Genomic DNA, 17,043 nt, shown 5'->3' on the forward strand with positions numbered 1-17,043 from the left:
GACCTAAAGACGAGGACAGCGGGCGCCAGCACAGACCTGCAAGTCAGGGATTGCTGGAGCAGTGCTTTTGTAGGGAAGTGCAGATAGAGGGTGTGTATGTGCGAGAGGATGAAAGCTCATATTCGCAGTGTACATTTAGAAAAGAGTATTAAGAAATAAAAAAGGAATATGAAACTGTCGGTGTCAATATGAAATATATGGGGTTTTATAAATAAACTTAAAAAACCCCAAATTTATATATGTGTTAACAGTCACTTTCATAAACTTTTATTCTTTTCTTTAATTTCCTCGCTTTCTTACTTTTTTCAACTCTTTTAGTTGAACCTAGAGGGATAATGAACCCATTCTTTCTTCCCTAATTGCAGCTGGTTTTTCCTTTAACCTGCCCGGATTGCTTCCCTCTCATCCCTTGCTTTAGCAATGGGATATCAATAACAGGGAACATTATGTTTAACATTTCCTTGTGAGGCCAAAGGGAGTCCTTGATAAACAAAGACTGAGGCACAACCACAGACTGCTCAAACACAAAGTGGAGGTCTGCTCAAATGCAAAATTTAATCTGACAGTTGTAATAGATTCTCTCTGGTCTGTTTTTCTTTATCTTTAAACTGTGCATTTCAGTGTGGCAGTAAGAGCATTTTGTGTCCACATGGAGTACGGCTGGATGTTTTTTGTCAGCTAAATTGATGACATTTTAGAGTTGCATCCATGACAGATGCGAATCGCTCATATCTGTAACCATGTTGTCTTACTTTTAGATGCGTAGCCTTTTTAAAGCCCCCGTCACCCAAATGTCTTCAAGGACATGTGTCATTCTTGCTGTATTTCAGAAAAAGGTTGATTGCTCTGGTATTAAAGTGAAACTTAATCTTTTGCATTTTTAATTTTTAACACACACACATATATATATGATATGTATATATATATGATATATATCATGTTTCATTCCACTTGTTTTCTTTAGATTGTAATGGAAAACCAATTTAAGTATAAAGCAAATAGCTGTTAGCAGCATCTTTTTTAAATAGCATGTCATTAGTGCATGATGTTTTTTCCTTGTTTAAATGTTACTCTGTGCCATATCAGCCTCAATAATACATACAGTAGGGCAGCTGTGTGACATTTTTTTTCTCTCTTTTTCTCTCCTATCTGTGTGACATCTGCTGAACTTGTCGGGTGTTTACTGGTGTAACAACTGGTGTCTTCACTCCCCCACTCCTCCTCTTCTCTCTGGTGCTTCCCATGCCCCCACACAATGAATACACTTGCATCCAGACTGCAGAACCAATTGTCACGCTGGGAGGAAGGCAAATCAAATCTTACGGCAGCAACTAGGCGAGGAGATTGCTTTTCCTCTCAGCTGCAGAGAAGCAAGTCCACCGTCCCTGTGCTTCGGGTTTTGCTGGAGAGAAAGAAGCAAGGGGTGAAAAGGGGAAAGCTATTGGGCTGCAGCAACTGGACAGCAAGTCTCCCAGAGGTCAAGTCTCACCCATTTCCTCCCATCTCTACTCTCTTTTCACTCCGCTCCCCACTCATGCTGACACTACCTATCAGTCACCCGGCGACACCAGGGACTACATTCCTGCCTCCAGCCCTCCAGATGAAACGGAACAATAATTATGGGGATAGAGTGGCTCTGGCCGCCAAACTGGGGCCGCTCAAATCACAACAACACATTGTCCAACCTGATTAAGTAGCCATTTGTGGCATCCTCGCTGTAGTTAAGCAGTCCTCATCCTCTTGCCTGAAACCTGACCTCCCAGCAAGATATATTGACATGTCCTCCAATTTGAGGTTGGTTAGAAATGTGGGGGAAGACATTACATTTCTTTACAGGAAGTTCAAGCTATTATTCCTCAGAATAGGCACTACCGACTGACTCATCAGTGGACAAGAATAAGCCTTCACATGATAGGCGTTCGCCTAATTCCACTAACAATTTGATAAGTGGAGAAAATAAACCACATTCTTGGTTAATGGGGAGCTGTAAAGTGGATGAAGAGCTGATGTGGAAGAGATGGTGATGCAACACTATCGACTAGAAAATTATGAGGAATCTCTTTGCGTTGTACACTCTTGAAAGAGCTTGATGTAAAATCATTATCTGATATTTGCATTATCAAAAATACAGTTCATTTTCAGTACAGGGACAGCGCGAGAGCAGCGGCATACACTCCTCTCTAAGGCATGCTCACATAGAACATGTTAACCACACCAATTACAGGCGGCAGCCAGGGTGACATTTACAAGAAAATTTTCTATCTTGTCGTTTAAATTAAGTTTTCTCCTTGTTACTCACGCCTTGCATTTTCATTTCTGTTTTCCTGGATGCACAGCCGCTATAGCAGATGAAGCAGTTTAATGCGTGTACACTGCGATCAAAATGCAGCGTAGGTAATAATGTAACGCAGTAGCAGATCAAGTATCTGCACTGGAATCGTTACAGCAATGCGCAGAGACAATCTGATAGAGCACTACGCAGATATCCGTGAAAAATAGCATACTTTAAAATCTTTAATTATTGATTTATTTGGTTTACAGGTTACCTTTGATATAAAAAAGACTCAAGCTGATCAGGAACAAAAGGAGTCAGGGGTAATACAAAGGAACAAACACTGCGTGCTTCAAATTATGGGATAATAATAAAATGTTAATTAAATTCCTTTTTTTAATGAATTATCTTCCCCATTTTAATGAGTTAAAGTTTAATTAGGGGTAAATGGTAAAAGGGAAAAGGAATGATGTTAACCTTCAGTGCATAAATATATTGCATCATAATTTAACAAACCCCAATCAGAAGCCCACGTTGCACTGTTGCTTATTATCATGCATTTTTCCTGCAAAAAAAAATAATGAGGCATAAAGGAGGTGAGAAGGCAAGCAGGAGCTCTTGTGCTTATTTAAGACAGACGTAGTGCACGTCAGACTATTTAAAGATAAACAGGCTTGTGCTATAGAAACGTTTTTATCCACTGTAGGGACACGACGTGTGTCAGACTCTGACAAATAACGACGGCACACTTTGTTATTAAAGCCAGGTGAGAATGGCATCAATCTGAACAAATTAACATTAACTGCAAATAGGTCACAGGAGCCGTTCGCCAGGGGTAAACGCTGTGATCTTCCAGCATCGCTTTTATTTATTTATTTTTATTTATTTATTGGGAGAAAAAAAAAATCCAAGAAAACTGGGACTGATGTTTGACATTTCCTCTGCCCCTCCCAACCTCACCGCACAGACTCATCTGCATTGGGGTTTCACTTCCACTCAGACGTTGAAAAAGTTCAAAATGTTCAACCCCATTAACATCTAATAAGGAGAGTGTTCGCACAGTTGCACACTGAGTTTTAATCCAAATCTGTCTGGTCACCACGTATGACAGCTGCAGGGCCACTGCTACCTCAACAGCAGGCTTCTGTCAAATGTGCAGCTCACTTGATAATAAGCAACTCCGCTCCGGTGCCAGCATTAACCTTTCTTACCATCAGGGTGACTTTTTTCAACGGGGCTTTGATATCGGTACACTGTAGACTTTCCTCGGAAGCCAGCCATGGACTCAGCTGTTATCAGGATACAGTATCTGCACAATGGAATTTTAAGTGAAGGGCCTCGCTTTCTTTTAGGAGAAAATACCTGCATCTTATCAAACCTTGTCAAAAGGGTCACGTCCCGGCTTTTTGCAGGACTGAGCGTGTCCTTTGAGAGGATTTGATATCCTATGGCCTTCTGGCATCTTACCTTGTGTAAGTAGACGCTTGGCAGATGCAGGGAGGGTCTACTTGCTTAGTTTACACTAGTTTCTCTGCCCGTGTGCTCTTCTCGTCAGACATTATCCTTGCTAAATAAATGTTGGGAAGAAAAAAAATGAATGTAAGATCTCTTTGAACTGCATTCTCTAATGTGGGTCAGAGATCTATCGCATGCATATTCTGAAAGCCTTTTCATCTGCAATTGCAAAGTTAAGATTCCCCTGGTACATTCTTAATTTCATCTACTTCTCTCGCAGTTATTTATTTAATATATCCACATTAATGTCTTCTCAAACATGGTAAAAGTGAAGAGTTCAGAGGGAAACTTTTCTTCTCCCTCTGTCTGCATGATAGTCTGTCCTCCCTTATGACTCCATTTTAAAGACAGTGGGCTGACCGGCAGTGGAGGGAGGGAGCAAGGGATCGAGAGCAGGGAGGGTGAACAGGAGAAGAGAGGCTGCGCTCACTGCAGCACTCTCCTCAGCTCTCAACTCCCAGTCAGCCCCTCTGTGTGTGTGCTTTGAAAGAGAATAGGATTCAGCCCTTTGAAAGCCGAGGCTGCTCACCAGGGCCTTTGTGTAAAATAACATCTCTACTGAAAGCCAATTACTGGTAACATTATTTTGGTTGCTTCCATTATTAAAAGTACCTCTCTCTGTTGCCCCCATCATCCCTCCACCACAACCCCCACCCCACCTGCTCCGCCATCACTCTCTTACAGACGGAGAATTATTCCATTGACTCCAGTTACGTGAACAGCAGAGCCCACCTCATTAAAAGGTATGTCTTGATTAGGAATTGTTACCAGCACCTCATTACCATTGTTATCTGTAATTGTTTTATCTAATGAGTGCACAGCTACTGTTGCAGTAGTTTTCATGTGTTCCTGCATGTTCTTCATTCTGTATAATTGCAAGGGGAGGATAAGATTTTAGGATAAATAGTATTACTCTAAAATAATGCGTTTAGTAGACACTTGTTGGGATGAGGCACAAAGTCATACTTTCGGATTATTAAATTACACAGGGCAGCAGAATCTGCAAGTAATGATTTTCATATTTGCAGATAAGTGTGATACACTTATGCACTTTGCTTCATTAATTACACATAAACTTGAATTTTATCAGGTAAACGGAAAAAAGAAACAACTACCTAATCGTCATATTATGTTTAAAATATTTTTTTTTAAAGAAAACAGTCACGAATGGACCATAATTGCCTCCTTTTTTCCCGTTTGTCAGGGAAAGAAGGATAAATGTTTTCATTGTGCATTGTTATTCAGCTCACCCAAACCAAGATCTTGGCTAGGGTTTGAGGAATTCAGGACTGGAGACTGGGATGGGTTTCACAATTCCCTCAAGCCAAAGAGGGTTTTGTAAGCAGTCTCACTTTGTAAACTATAGTTCTCCCTTCTTACCTGCAGCTATAGAACATTCCAGGCTTCCTTTTGTTTGAGGCCATCCCAGCCTTTTGAAAACCCATTATGGCAATTTCTCCCCAAAAGAATCCCTGCATTAATGTAAACAAAGAGCATTCAAGTGTGGGCCTCTGCAGCATACTACAAAGAAATCCCCTCAGGAGCCAGGGAGCCTCTGGTCTGGGACAGGTGCAATTACAGTGATAACATCAGAGAGCCAGCATTACCTCCACTGCAGTCCTCTCTCCCACACTGGAGAATGTGAGGCTCGCACTATGGAATGCAGCTACCTTGCACTGTCCTTTGCTTCCTTTACACTTTTTGTGCACACTTGTTTACTTTCATTTTCTCCTCAGTCTGTCTTCTTCCTCCCCTCTAACCTCTAACACCCTCGTCTGTCTTTACATAAACTCATTCATGTTTTTTCCCCTCTGTCTCTCTCTCGTGCATGAACACGTGTTCATATATTCACCCCTATTTAGTGTTGTTTGTAAAGCAGAATTTGTTCCAGTGGGATGGAAATCAAGTGAAGGGAAATCACGCTGTTACTGTGCAGCTGTTGATTGTGCCCCCACCCTCTTTATTGACTGTGAGCCCCAAACAAGGCAGATGCTCAGTTTGTATGCTTCCAGCACTTTCTACATCCATCTTCCTTCCAGGAATTCCTGATTACTGCAGTATTTGTTTGATTGTAGTGAGTGAGTGCCTCCTGTTTGTTCAATGCGATGTCCTTGAAGTCAGTGCATCCATCCAAAATGTCCCTGGCTGAAACATCCTGTGGCTGGTTTGCTATCTATGAAGTTGAAAAATGTCCACTTAATCCAAGAAGGCTGTCAGGAGATTTAAACGCCCTTCTTATTACATGGAAGTGCAAACAGAAGCTGGAAAGAGGTTTTGTTCTTTGAAAAGGTGTGGTGCTTAACTTAGACTTAGAGCCAGTGTAAATTAGTATTCATCCACTTTAAATTGATGGAAATGCACCAGGTTAAAGAAAGCAACAAAAAGCACAAAAAGGGACACGAAGCGAAAGATAGACAAGTCGTCACAAACCATCACATTAGAGATGGATGAAAAAGAGCATGTTTTTAGGTGAGGTGACAGTTAATCAACATTTCCCTTTCCTCCCTCCTGGCCCCCATGTAGCACATCGACATTCAAGGACCTGGAGGGGAACAGTCTGAAGGACAGCGGCCATGAGGAGAGCGACCAGACCGACAGCGAACATGATGTCCAGAGGGGACACTATGTTGACACGGCTGTCAATGACGTGCTGAACATGACTGTTCCTCCTAATGTTTGCCAGCTGCCAGACCAAGGTAAGAAAATCTGTGTCTGTTTGTGTTTATGTGTGTGCGCACTGTGTGTGTTTAGAGGATCGCTACATCGTTTGGGATGTGTTTCAAGTTTCAAGATAAGACCAATGTGTATTTTTGTGTGCCACTGAGACTGTTTTTATGCTACCGGAGCATCTTTTAAGATGCATTTACCCATTGGAAGTCCCAAATGTGCAAGTATATGAATAACATCACAGGTTTTTTTTTGTCTTTGATGTTAGTACAGCTAATATGAGGGATCTGTGACGGCGAAGGCTACCCTTTGATACAGGCTTAGCCAACGTTATTGACTGATAGTAGCCATGTCTGCTGTTGAGGATGAGCTGACTTCAGATGTGCTTGAATGGCAGCAATTAGGCTCATAAAGGTAGAAGGTGGAAATCTACATATCTCCATGTGCCCTCATCCATTATTCAATTGGATCATTTAGCAGGGAATTAATGTTGATGTTTCATTTCTGACTCCCCATTTAAAAAGACATCCGCTTGGTTGGCAGAAGTCAGTGTAAGGGTCATGTTCATTCTTAACTACTGCCAGTCAGACTGAAGTAGAGAGTGGGTCAGTTAGAGGGAGATAGAGGGGAAAAAAGCAGGATATAGCTGTCTGGGAGTCCAGGATGTTACTATATGCACCTGAGGGTATTTAAGTCCTAAAGGAAGCACTACACGCACAGGTGCAATGGCAGCGCAAGAGTCAGTGTGTGAAACGCTGCAGATATTTTAGGATAGCCCCATTAGGAATTTCATTCATAGTGAGGAGGAAAGCGTGGACGTTTGAGGACACTCTTATGGATATCCTTTGCATCGGAACTTTACGTTTGCCCCAATTTGGAAACTGATGCCAAATTTAGGTTTTCCTTCCTCATTTAACGTTGACATATTTTTAGTTCCTTTTTTTTCTAACACTGTCCTACTAAGGCTGTGTACTTTCTCACTACTCTACTTTCTTCTTTCGTAGCTTCATATAGTGAAAAAATTTTAATGAGCAAGAGATAACGAAAAGGAATACGACTTTATAAAAAAAAAAAAAGCGCAAAGAAATGAAGATTATGTGATTTTTTTAATAAATTATTTATCTATTCTGTCTATTTTTGTCAGTGGACTGTGAAGTGTGTGGGTGTGGTTGAAAAGGCGGCAATGGATATCTGTAGGCTCTTTCCTGTCGGTTCCTGGCATATCTAACTAACGAGTTTCACTGTTGATATTGTTCGACTGGGTAATAATAACATTAGTCAGCCCACATTTTACGTTGTTCAAGAATGGAGTCGTGCATGTGGATATGCCTTCCTGGCTGGTAGTTCACACCTTGTAATGACTTAGCCGAGAAATACATAGGGTCAGGAAGTATGACGACCAGAGAATCAGCTTGTGCTGGGTGTTACCCTGGTGGCATCAGACGATAATGAACAGTGAAAAGCGAATCTGCTGACTAGTGGTTGTCAGCTGTAATTACTTCAGAACCTGCAAAAAATTCCTGGGTCTCTAAAAAATGCTTCTAGTAGTGGGATCTCATTATTGGAGACAATTAGAAGTAATGTACATGAAGAATATTACGAGTGGGGAGAGCTCTCTGAGGCAGATCTTTTTTCATTAACACCACCAATGATTGTATCTGTTTCAGCCAAATGGATGCATGCCTCCTGAATTTGTAATGCAGCACCACATAGCCGGTAAACAGAACAACAGGCTATTTCACAGTGTCTGTCCTTTCCTTTGACCAGAACAAATAGATGATAATGAGGTTGCTGTTTGGAATTACAATTTGATGGTTTGGTTTTTCTTTATTTTATTATTAATTTAATCGCTTTTAGCTCCAGACTCACGTTTGGTCTCTGATTTTTCTTTAGCGACAACAAAATACCTCAGTGGAATCTATTTTCCCATTGCTTTTGGTAGTCATTCTGCAGCAGTGGTCACACCACAAAGTAATGAGAGGGCGGTTATAACTATTAAATAAATTGGGCAAAGATCGCATGCGGAAATGTAATGACATTCCAAATGAAATCATCTTTCTATTGCAATCTCAACGGTCTAATTACACGGGTAAAGGGCATGGTAGGATGACATTATGGGCTGGTTCGCCATGATGCATGGTCCTGTCTCCTGGCGTATCAGGATTTGACAATATCCTCTTCTTTTTTGTTGTTGTTGTTTCTCAGGAGAAGGCCAGCTTTTTCGTTTTCACGCTTTTTTTCTCCCCTTCTGCTTAAAGTGTCTTGAGTACAAAGGCAGAAAGGTTTCTACAATATAGAAGTAGTTGAGCTCAAAAATGGACACTATCTGCCAGTTCTGGTGAGTGAGTGGAGGGAATTTTCAGAAAACAAATAGGCATGTTCACTAAACACCCCGCTGTTTAGATGTCTTCTGGGAGTAACTGTGTTGTATAGTGCACCTCTCCTGCCAGCAAAAGCACAAAACATGTTGAGAGACTACAATTGCCAAAGGACAACAACACGCACAAGCTGAGGAAAGAAGAAGCTTGTTTTTTGTGTGTTTTTTATTGTTCTGTTTTCTTGTGTTGATAAGCGCTGAGAACAAAAGGAAGCTGAAACGGGAAGGGAGGTAGGGTTAAACTCTCGGGCTTTTACAGTGCAAATGTTTACTATTCCCAGTGTCATGTAAAGATGTTGTTTGCCCAGGAGACAATCTGTTACGGTTACACAACGGCCCTGCATCCATGTCATCTTGTTGACTTTCATGCGGGAATCCATTCGCGTGATGAGATTCAGCTGCTAACTAGCCCGGCACCATATCAACGCGGGCATTTTCCCCACCTAAAGCAATTTAGGAGTTTCATATTTGGCTTTTGTCCATCTGTTGTATGCCTTTTTTGTCAGTAATGCCTTTTCAACAACATTATTCATTGTTCCTGCACGAGCAAATACCAAGGTAACTTTGAGCAAAGTGCTTGTGAAGAGACTTTCGACTTAAATCTGAGTGAATTTGCTGAATCGCTGCCAAGAATCTAAAAAGACGTGTGTATGTACTCTTTTTGAAAACCTGACCTTAACTATCCTCGCCCAGTGGATTAGATTAAGGAAGTATCTGAAGAACAAATTACATTAAATCTCTTAAAATCTATAAAGGAAGAGATATCTTTAACATGTAATGGCCCCCCTCGTATCTGCCAACAGAATAGAAATGAATGATATCGCTGCAACTATAAATTGAGAAGAGCAGCTATATAAAATGAATTCTTCGTTATCTTTATAGGCATGTCTGTGAAGTTGGGGGGATTTGGTTGAAATGTGCGACATGCTAGCTTTAGCTCTGTAGAACTATTAGTGTCAAGGGAGAAGCAAAGGAGACGACTCTAAAGGAGCTGTGACAAAGGGGGCTTAATCTATTTTTTTGACATCCTTTGATTGTCATAGCTCACATTTTAATTCACATGGATATGGATGAGCCGTGGATTTCAAGGATTAAGATTCATGTAACGCTAAATCGCTCGAGTTATCTCTGCGGGGGGGAATGGTGGGGGCACGATGTCATTTTACAGTGTCCGATCTGTGGCTTTAGATTTTTGTGATCTCACTTTTGGAATTGTATCCAGGTCAACGTGTAAGTGTTCTTCAAATAAAATCACTTTCTCTTGGCTTATTAAACTCAAAGGGATCTAAGACTGCTCAATTAGCCAGAGCAGGGAACAGGCCTCTTTTATTTCTGACATATTCCTTGGCCTCCACCTCCAGAGAATATCTCTCATCTATCTGTTAGCTCCCTGTGGGGGTGTGCCTGAAGCTGGAACCCAGGAATGGAAGCCCCCTCCGTGGGCTGCAAAATTCTCCGTATTCCCTTCTTCCATCAGCAGATCCACAGGGTTTCACTGTTCCTAATTGATTTTCTTTCGCTTTTTCTCTCTCCCTCCATATGTCTCTCCATCTTTATTTTCTCTTCTGTTTCCATCTACTGACTGCAAACATCTCCAGCCCACATCTCCCAACTTTGTGCCAGTCAAGCAGTTCCCTTTCCCTGTTGAATTAAAGAAAGAGTAAAGGCATCTCACATGTTCCTGCTGCAAACTTGCCCTAAATTCACCACGGGAACATTTCTAGTTTGCAGTTCTCTGATCTACTAACGAAAATGCTGACAGGTGTCAGAATCAGGAAGGCAACAGGAACAGGGCTGTGCTGACAACACGAGAAGGGGAGAGCGAGCCAGAGTCTGTGTGTGAGGGAGACAGAGATTGAGAGATGAGCTGAGAGTCTAGTAAGCAGTCTTAGCGAGAGAAAATAAAAAGAGGAAAAGAAGAAACAATCTCTGTGACAGGTGGGAATGATTTTTTTCCCTTTCTCTCACTCAGAGGTAACGTGCTAGAGGGTTTGACTGATTCTCAAACAACATTTGATTGAATTAAGCATCAAAATCCTTGTTGTAATTCAGGCTGTCAATGACACGTGTTGCGTTATGATACTTTACGATCAGATTAACATATAAACTCTATGCTGGGACCATCCATTTTGATTTTGATTTGTCTAATCTAATGTGGAACCAGTGGAGGTAAAATGGCTGACAGTGACAAAGAGCTCAGAGCATTACAAGCATTAAGGAAGATAGAGTACAAACACACTGCATGCTCAAGCACACCAGAGAGTGCTTGCAAGCAGGTGTAGTGAACTCTGTAATGAACAACCTGGATGTAGATTTTTGCCTCCGAGCTGCGGAGAATTAAAGAAAAAAGATGTAATTTCATGCTGTGTCCGTCTGGGCTTAAATTTCTTTCTATTTTTTTTTTATCTTGTTTACGTCGCTGAATAAAATTCGGTGACTGTGAAGTCTTGGCTCTGTCACATTGAAATTACACCTAATAATGTAAAACAGCTGCCTAATTTTTGCGTGTTGTTAAAAAAAGGTCTGAGGATTTTCTTTCTGTGTCACACTGTGAAGAAGAGTCTAAATCTGTACTGAAAACACTGCTCTTATTTGTCCTCTAATTTAAAAGAAATCCCGAGGCCTAAACCACTCCAACAATTTATATACAAACAGCAAAGACACCCAAAGAGGAATTTAAGAAAACGTGGTGCTTTTTGTTAAATTTCTGCGAGCAACATTACCTCTAGCTGCTCTTTCTCAGCTACTGCAGACACACACAAAAAGGGCATGCAAAGGATCTTAATTTCCACCATCAACTGCAAACATATAGTAATGTTATAATTCTATAATGGCATCCCCTGAACCTACACTCTGCCAAAGCTCTCCTGAATATACCCAGTGTATTTAATCAGCTCAAGAGGGGACTGCTTATCTCTTTGCACTTGTCATGGATAGCGTATTGAACATATCAGAGAGAGAAATGGGAATAGTTCATTATTTTCTAGGGCTCACAATGAGCCTGATGTATCTCATTGCAGGCCCTCCACTGACAGCTCATTTTCTAGACAATCCTGGCATTCAGTTCACAACGCGGCAGGGCAAGAGAGAGAGGGGGGAGAGAGAGGGAGGAAACACAGAGGCAGAGAGAAAATAGGGCTCCGGATCTCCATTGCTTATTCATGATGCTGTGGCATGCTAGGTGTGTTAATAATCTCCGCAGAAACCAAGTTTGTTGAACACCTAGCAAAGCTGGGCCCCAATCGACAGCAGATGGGAAAACAGGGGGATCAGGATGATCCCAGACAGAGGGAGGGAGATTAAGAACAGGTAATGTGCAGAAGTTGATGGGGGCCGAGTGTGTAATAAAGAGAGAGGAGAGAGTACCTGAATTTTAAACCTGTTCGAGAGTGTGTGCACAGCGTGTTGAGTGTGTGTGAGGCTGCAAGTGTGTGTCTTTAAAGGTTAATCAGGGAAAGAATGGGAACGAGAGAGAGGGAGAGGAGGGAGAAAGATAAAGAGATGGCACAAGAGTGAAATACTAGAAGTTTGGGGGAAATAGAGTGAATTGCAAGATGCCGAGCTGTGGTGTGCGTGTCTCCAGTCTACCTGCTTTTTTGTGGCTCTGACTGATTCTGGTCCTCGTTTGAGGAACCGAGGCAGCAGCCATTTTTACAGCCGCGATATTGTCCTTATAATTCTCTGAGATCACCACATGCCATAACCTCTCCTGCACCGCAAGCCATTTTAAACACGGTGTTAAAACAGGGGCTGTATGACTAAACAACTGCAGCCTCATTTGTGCTAAAATGAAATTGTAAAAAATCAATTGCCAATTGATCGATTTGATGTTATTAAGTACGATGAATCATTTTGTAATTATATAACTAGAATTAAAACATTTTACACCTTCGATCTTTCTGGAGGGTGACATCAGCACGCCGCTCATTACTTCACTTTTTGTTGTTTCTACGATGTAATAATGATATTAAAAATTAAGATAACACCCTTTTTTTCATTTATCTTTTTCAGTATCTTCAGAATTGAATTGAATCCTTCCTGGATTTAAAAAACATCCATTTGTGGTGCTCTTTGTAAGGGGCACATGAGCTAAAATAAAAAAACCCTCTAAGGCCTTGAGAATAAAGGCATTTAATTTTTACATAAAAACAGAGGGCTTTGGAGCTTTTTTGATGTTTTAGCTTATTGTTGTATCTTTATTTTGACACGTTTTTGTGATTTTCTCCCGAGGGGTTACGAGATCACTATCTCACCTTATTTTCACGTAAAGTCGACTCAGCAAAACAAAGAGCCCTATTTGCACGTTTCACCCACAACCCCCGCCACAGTATAATGCAGCAAATGCAAAATGTAATTTCTCCTTGAAATGCACTCATTTACATCTCCTTTAAATGTACTCAGTTTCCAATTTCCATGGTTGCTGCGTGTTTTTGTTACCTGCAAAGTAAAAGTTATTGTCACTTCTTCACAAGGGCGACGGTGACATTTCAACAACTGACCGCGGACAAAGCTCTCGAGATGTTATGGAAATTTGTCAGGAAAATAAGCGATTTTATTTAGAGCAGCAAAATCTGTAGAGAGTAGAGCTGTTAATATCAATATTTAACAAAGAGGCCTTTTTTTTAAAAAATTCCAAAAGATTGTTGTGGTACACATAAAGACATTACGACAAAGTGCCCCCCAGGGATTTCATGACTAAACTTCCCCTAGTAAAGTAAAGTAAAAGTTTATTTCTACAGCACCTTTCAAGACAAAGATCACAAAGAGCATCACAAAGAAATACCAAGGCATTTGTCACAAGTCACATTTTTGATTAACCAAGTCTTAATCATGGCGCTGTCATGTCATAAAATAGAAGTGGACCTCCGTTTATACCACTCATAGTATTACAGAGTATGTTTTATACTTAAGGGACTTTAAGCATTTATAGTCTTTTGTTGTGATCACTGATGTTTTTTTCATTTACTTAAATGTAAGGACCTGTTGCACCGTGCTGTCCCACCTGCAACGATAAATTAATGGGACTAGCATACCATGTTTTAACACTTGATGCCCAGCACTGCGGTAAATATCCTTATTGTGAAATTTAGTGGAAATAAGGGCGGGGGATTACTGTGTTAACCCTACTGGCTGCTGGTCAGCTGAAAGGTTTATGTTGGGGGGGGATGCATTCCCAGCTGATTAGCCATTGTTGTGTGTTGTGTCGGGAATGCAGTTTGTTTGAGTAAGTTCGCCACCAGAAGCATTCTACACTTTGTTTAGAAAACAGCTGATACTATAATTCTGCAGCAGAGCCTGATCCTCTGTTGACAACATGAGGTCCTATCATGAGCCCACAAAAGTCCTTTGAAAGCATGACTTACCACAGCTTTGCTGCTGAAATTGTACGACTCCAGTCTGATACTTTGTTGAGTAAACAGCCTGATGAGGACATACTATACACATAGACAAACTCAAAGGAGCCTTGATGTGTGGCTGGAAGTGGGCAGGATAGTCACAGAGTGACTGCCAAAGCAAGGCTTGTATTACAGGGATCCCAGGATATCAGACACCAGGCGGCCTGTGCTCCCTCCAGGCAGGGCAGAGTCTGGCAGCTGGCCCACAGCCCAGATAGCTATAATCAGCTCCATTACCTGTAGCACTGACTTCCATTTAGGAGCCCTCATAGTGGAACTATGGCTTCACTGCGGGGATTAAGGATGCTGAGAAATTTAGGAAAAGTACAAACAGCATGCAGTTGCACATGCTATATCTACACCTGCTGCTGCAAACACGTATATTGTACACACAGGAACACATTCATAACTGCGCGCCACACAAACGTGTAGTGAATGGAGGGAGATTTCCTGGGCTTTAAGTGTCTTGGCACGAGGCCTTTCTTTTATCTTCTCCCCGTGTGAAAGGAAAGATTAAGAATATATTCTGCTCTGTTTAAGGGGAAAATCAGCTGTCTTTTGACAAGTACATTGTAGCCTGCAGTTTTCTGTCCAGAATACAAAGAGACATTTATCACTGCAGCTGGGGTAAGGGAGGAAGAGAGAGAGGGGGGGGTCTCCTGTGCTGCAGCGATGTGCATTTCTTTTTTTAACCCCTATTACTTCCTTTCTGTGGGAAAAAAACACAGCACTCCCATCCTCCTTAATCCATTTGAGATTTCATCTGTTTTATTTTTCCTTTCATTTCACTGTCTACCCCCGATGCCTTTGTCTTCTCCATCCTGATTTTTATCTTAGTTCTCATCACCTTCTTTCTCCTGACAACATTATAGCTCAGATGGAATATGTAGCGGTAATATGTAAAGTTATGTCGTCCTTCTCCGTCGTGGCAACAAAAAGGTTACTACCTCAGGCAGAGTGCCATAATATTTCCATAGTTTGCTCTCCTCATGTATATTCAGCGAGAATGATTTATTCTGTAACATTTTACTTTTAGAAATGCAGGATTTCTCTTCTCGAGACTTTGCATATACTGTAAAACGACACGGAAGCTTGTGCGCACTGGATTTGTACTCTAAAAGTAGTTAAGCAGAGGTTAAAGGGAAGTCATAGAAAACCAGCACTATCATTACTATCTTTCATTTACCAATTAGTGTCAGTGTTCCCCTCTCTGTCCCCGAGATGACCTTGCAGAGATGAGCTCAGTGTGTTGTAATTGAACATTTTGAGTCAGCCTCAACAGTGGTAGGTACTGTGCGGCTGCTAGTAGCCCAGAATATAAACTATTGATGAAAGAGGGAGATCAGAGTAATGGAGAGGGGGAAGCTGCTGAGATATGTGTGGATGCAGATAGCATCCCCCAGCCCGTTCTTGGCCACCAGGTTCCACAATGCCTTGCAGGCATTTTGTCTTTCGACACGTCTTCATAATCCTCTGTGCTCTGTTTATTTCTGACTTAGTGAATTAATGCGCACCTTAGTAATTTTAGTCGTTCAGATTAAAAAAGCATATATTACTGCTTATCTTAAAGGGGTCTTCTGCGCTGAGTGAGGATCAGATTTTAGAGCACATAACCTGAACATCACATTGAATTTAATCTGAGCTACTCTGGCATGCACACCCTGGATTCACTCTGCTTGGACTTAGTTCACTGGTGAGAAAGGTCAAGAACTGAACTGACTCAGAGCGGTGTTTCTCCGTTGTGGTGTATCTGGCGGTGGTGGATAATCAAATTAAGTAAATTTATCAGCATTAAAAAAAGAATATTCACAAAGGCCCTCTATTTTTGTATTATGCCGCTAATAAGATATTTGCTTAAGGCTACCACATATCTTTCTGGGCATTAACCTAATTATCATTTCACATTAGTATATTATGTAAAATCAGGTTAGCGCGAAACATGTAAATACTGGAGTAACTGTTAACATTAATCTGCTTAGTTTCAGACATAGGGTTTATAATATAAAGAAAAATGCTTGTGATAAATTCCAGGAGGTTTTTTTATGTTGTTCCTTTTATGTATAATTGAACGAGAGAGAGAATTCGCTGCATCTTGGCAGCCAAATTTGAGTTTTTATACCACTCTGTACCCCACCTCTTTAAAGGGGAGGATAAAAGATAATGAGAGAGGTCGGTTGTTACGTTTAATGGCGGACAGGAATGTCCCAGAATGGCTTTTTTTAATGATGTGCCTCTTCTCGTGCAGTCCTCGTTAAGGATGAGTTCCAAATGCACGGAGAGGACAGCGAGGGGACCGCGGCCGTATCCTGCACGACCCCCCGAGATGCAGCGGGGGGTCTCAGGCTCCTTTGTGTGTTCTCCAGCTCATCTTAGAAATCCAGTGCTCGTCTGTATTCAGCTCACATCAGCATCAGAAAATAAATAAAGCAAGCAATCAGGCCATGACCTCTTATACCCACAGTGCTTAGAGACCCCCCACTAATACCACCCTTCCTCCCCCTCCTCCCCCTCTGTTCCACTTTACATAGGTTTAACTACCTTGGATTTGCAACTGAATGTCAAGCTTGTGTTTGGCTTTACCACAGGGCAAGTTGTTCCTCAGCTGTCTCTAGAGAAAAGGAACTCAAAGATGGAGAGGAGCAGGGGAATTGGATCTTTGACACCTGTCACTTCCACTCTGCTGCACCTTGCTCTCTTGCCACACATAAGGACTTTTCATGTCACAGCTCAGCATGTTATCACGAGTGGGCACAGGGGCTGAGAAATCCAATTACTAGCACTGTGTCAGGCCCCTGCTATCATCCTTATGTATGCTA

The 17,043-nt window shown here is 41.5% G+C and overlaps 1 protein-coding gene across 8 annotated transcripts in view; it reads left to right on the forward strand.

Annotated features, from left to right (window-relative positions):
* pcdh19 (protocadherin 19) overlaps positions 1 to 17,043 on the forward strand; it is a 51,960-nt gene that overhangs the window by 23,232 nt on the left and 11,685 nt on the right. For 4 of the 8 annotated variants that reach the window (XM_085244679.1, XM_085244712.1, XM_085244724.1 and 1 more), the window contains exons 3-4: positions 4,472 to 4,530; positions 6,311 to 6,483. In XM_085244679.1, coding sequence (XP_085100805.1) covers positions 4,472 to 4,530; positions 6,311 to 6,483 — 232 coding nt within the window. Of the gene's footprint in view, positions 1 to 4,471; positions 4,531 to 6,297; positions 6,484 to 17,043 lie in introns of all 8 variants that reach the window. The other 4 variants (XM_085244672.1, XM_085244705.1, XM_085244688.1 and 1 more) reach the window with 1 other exon arrangement.

The sequence above is a fragment of the Mchenga conophoros genome, linkage group LG2 (assembly GCF_057382185.1).
Source record: "Mchenga conophoros isolate Kocher_MC1m ecotype Shallow Benthic linkage group LG2, M_conophoros_male_GT1.1, whole genome shotgun sequence".
In the NCBI taxonomy this organism is placed as follows: domain Eukaryota; kingdom Metazoa; phylum Chordata; class Actinopteri; order Cichliformes; family Cichlidae; genus Mchenga; species Mchenga conophoros.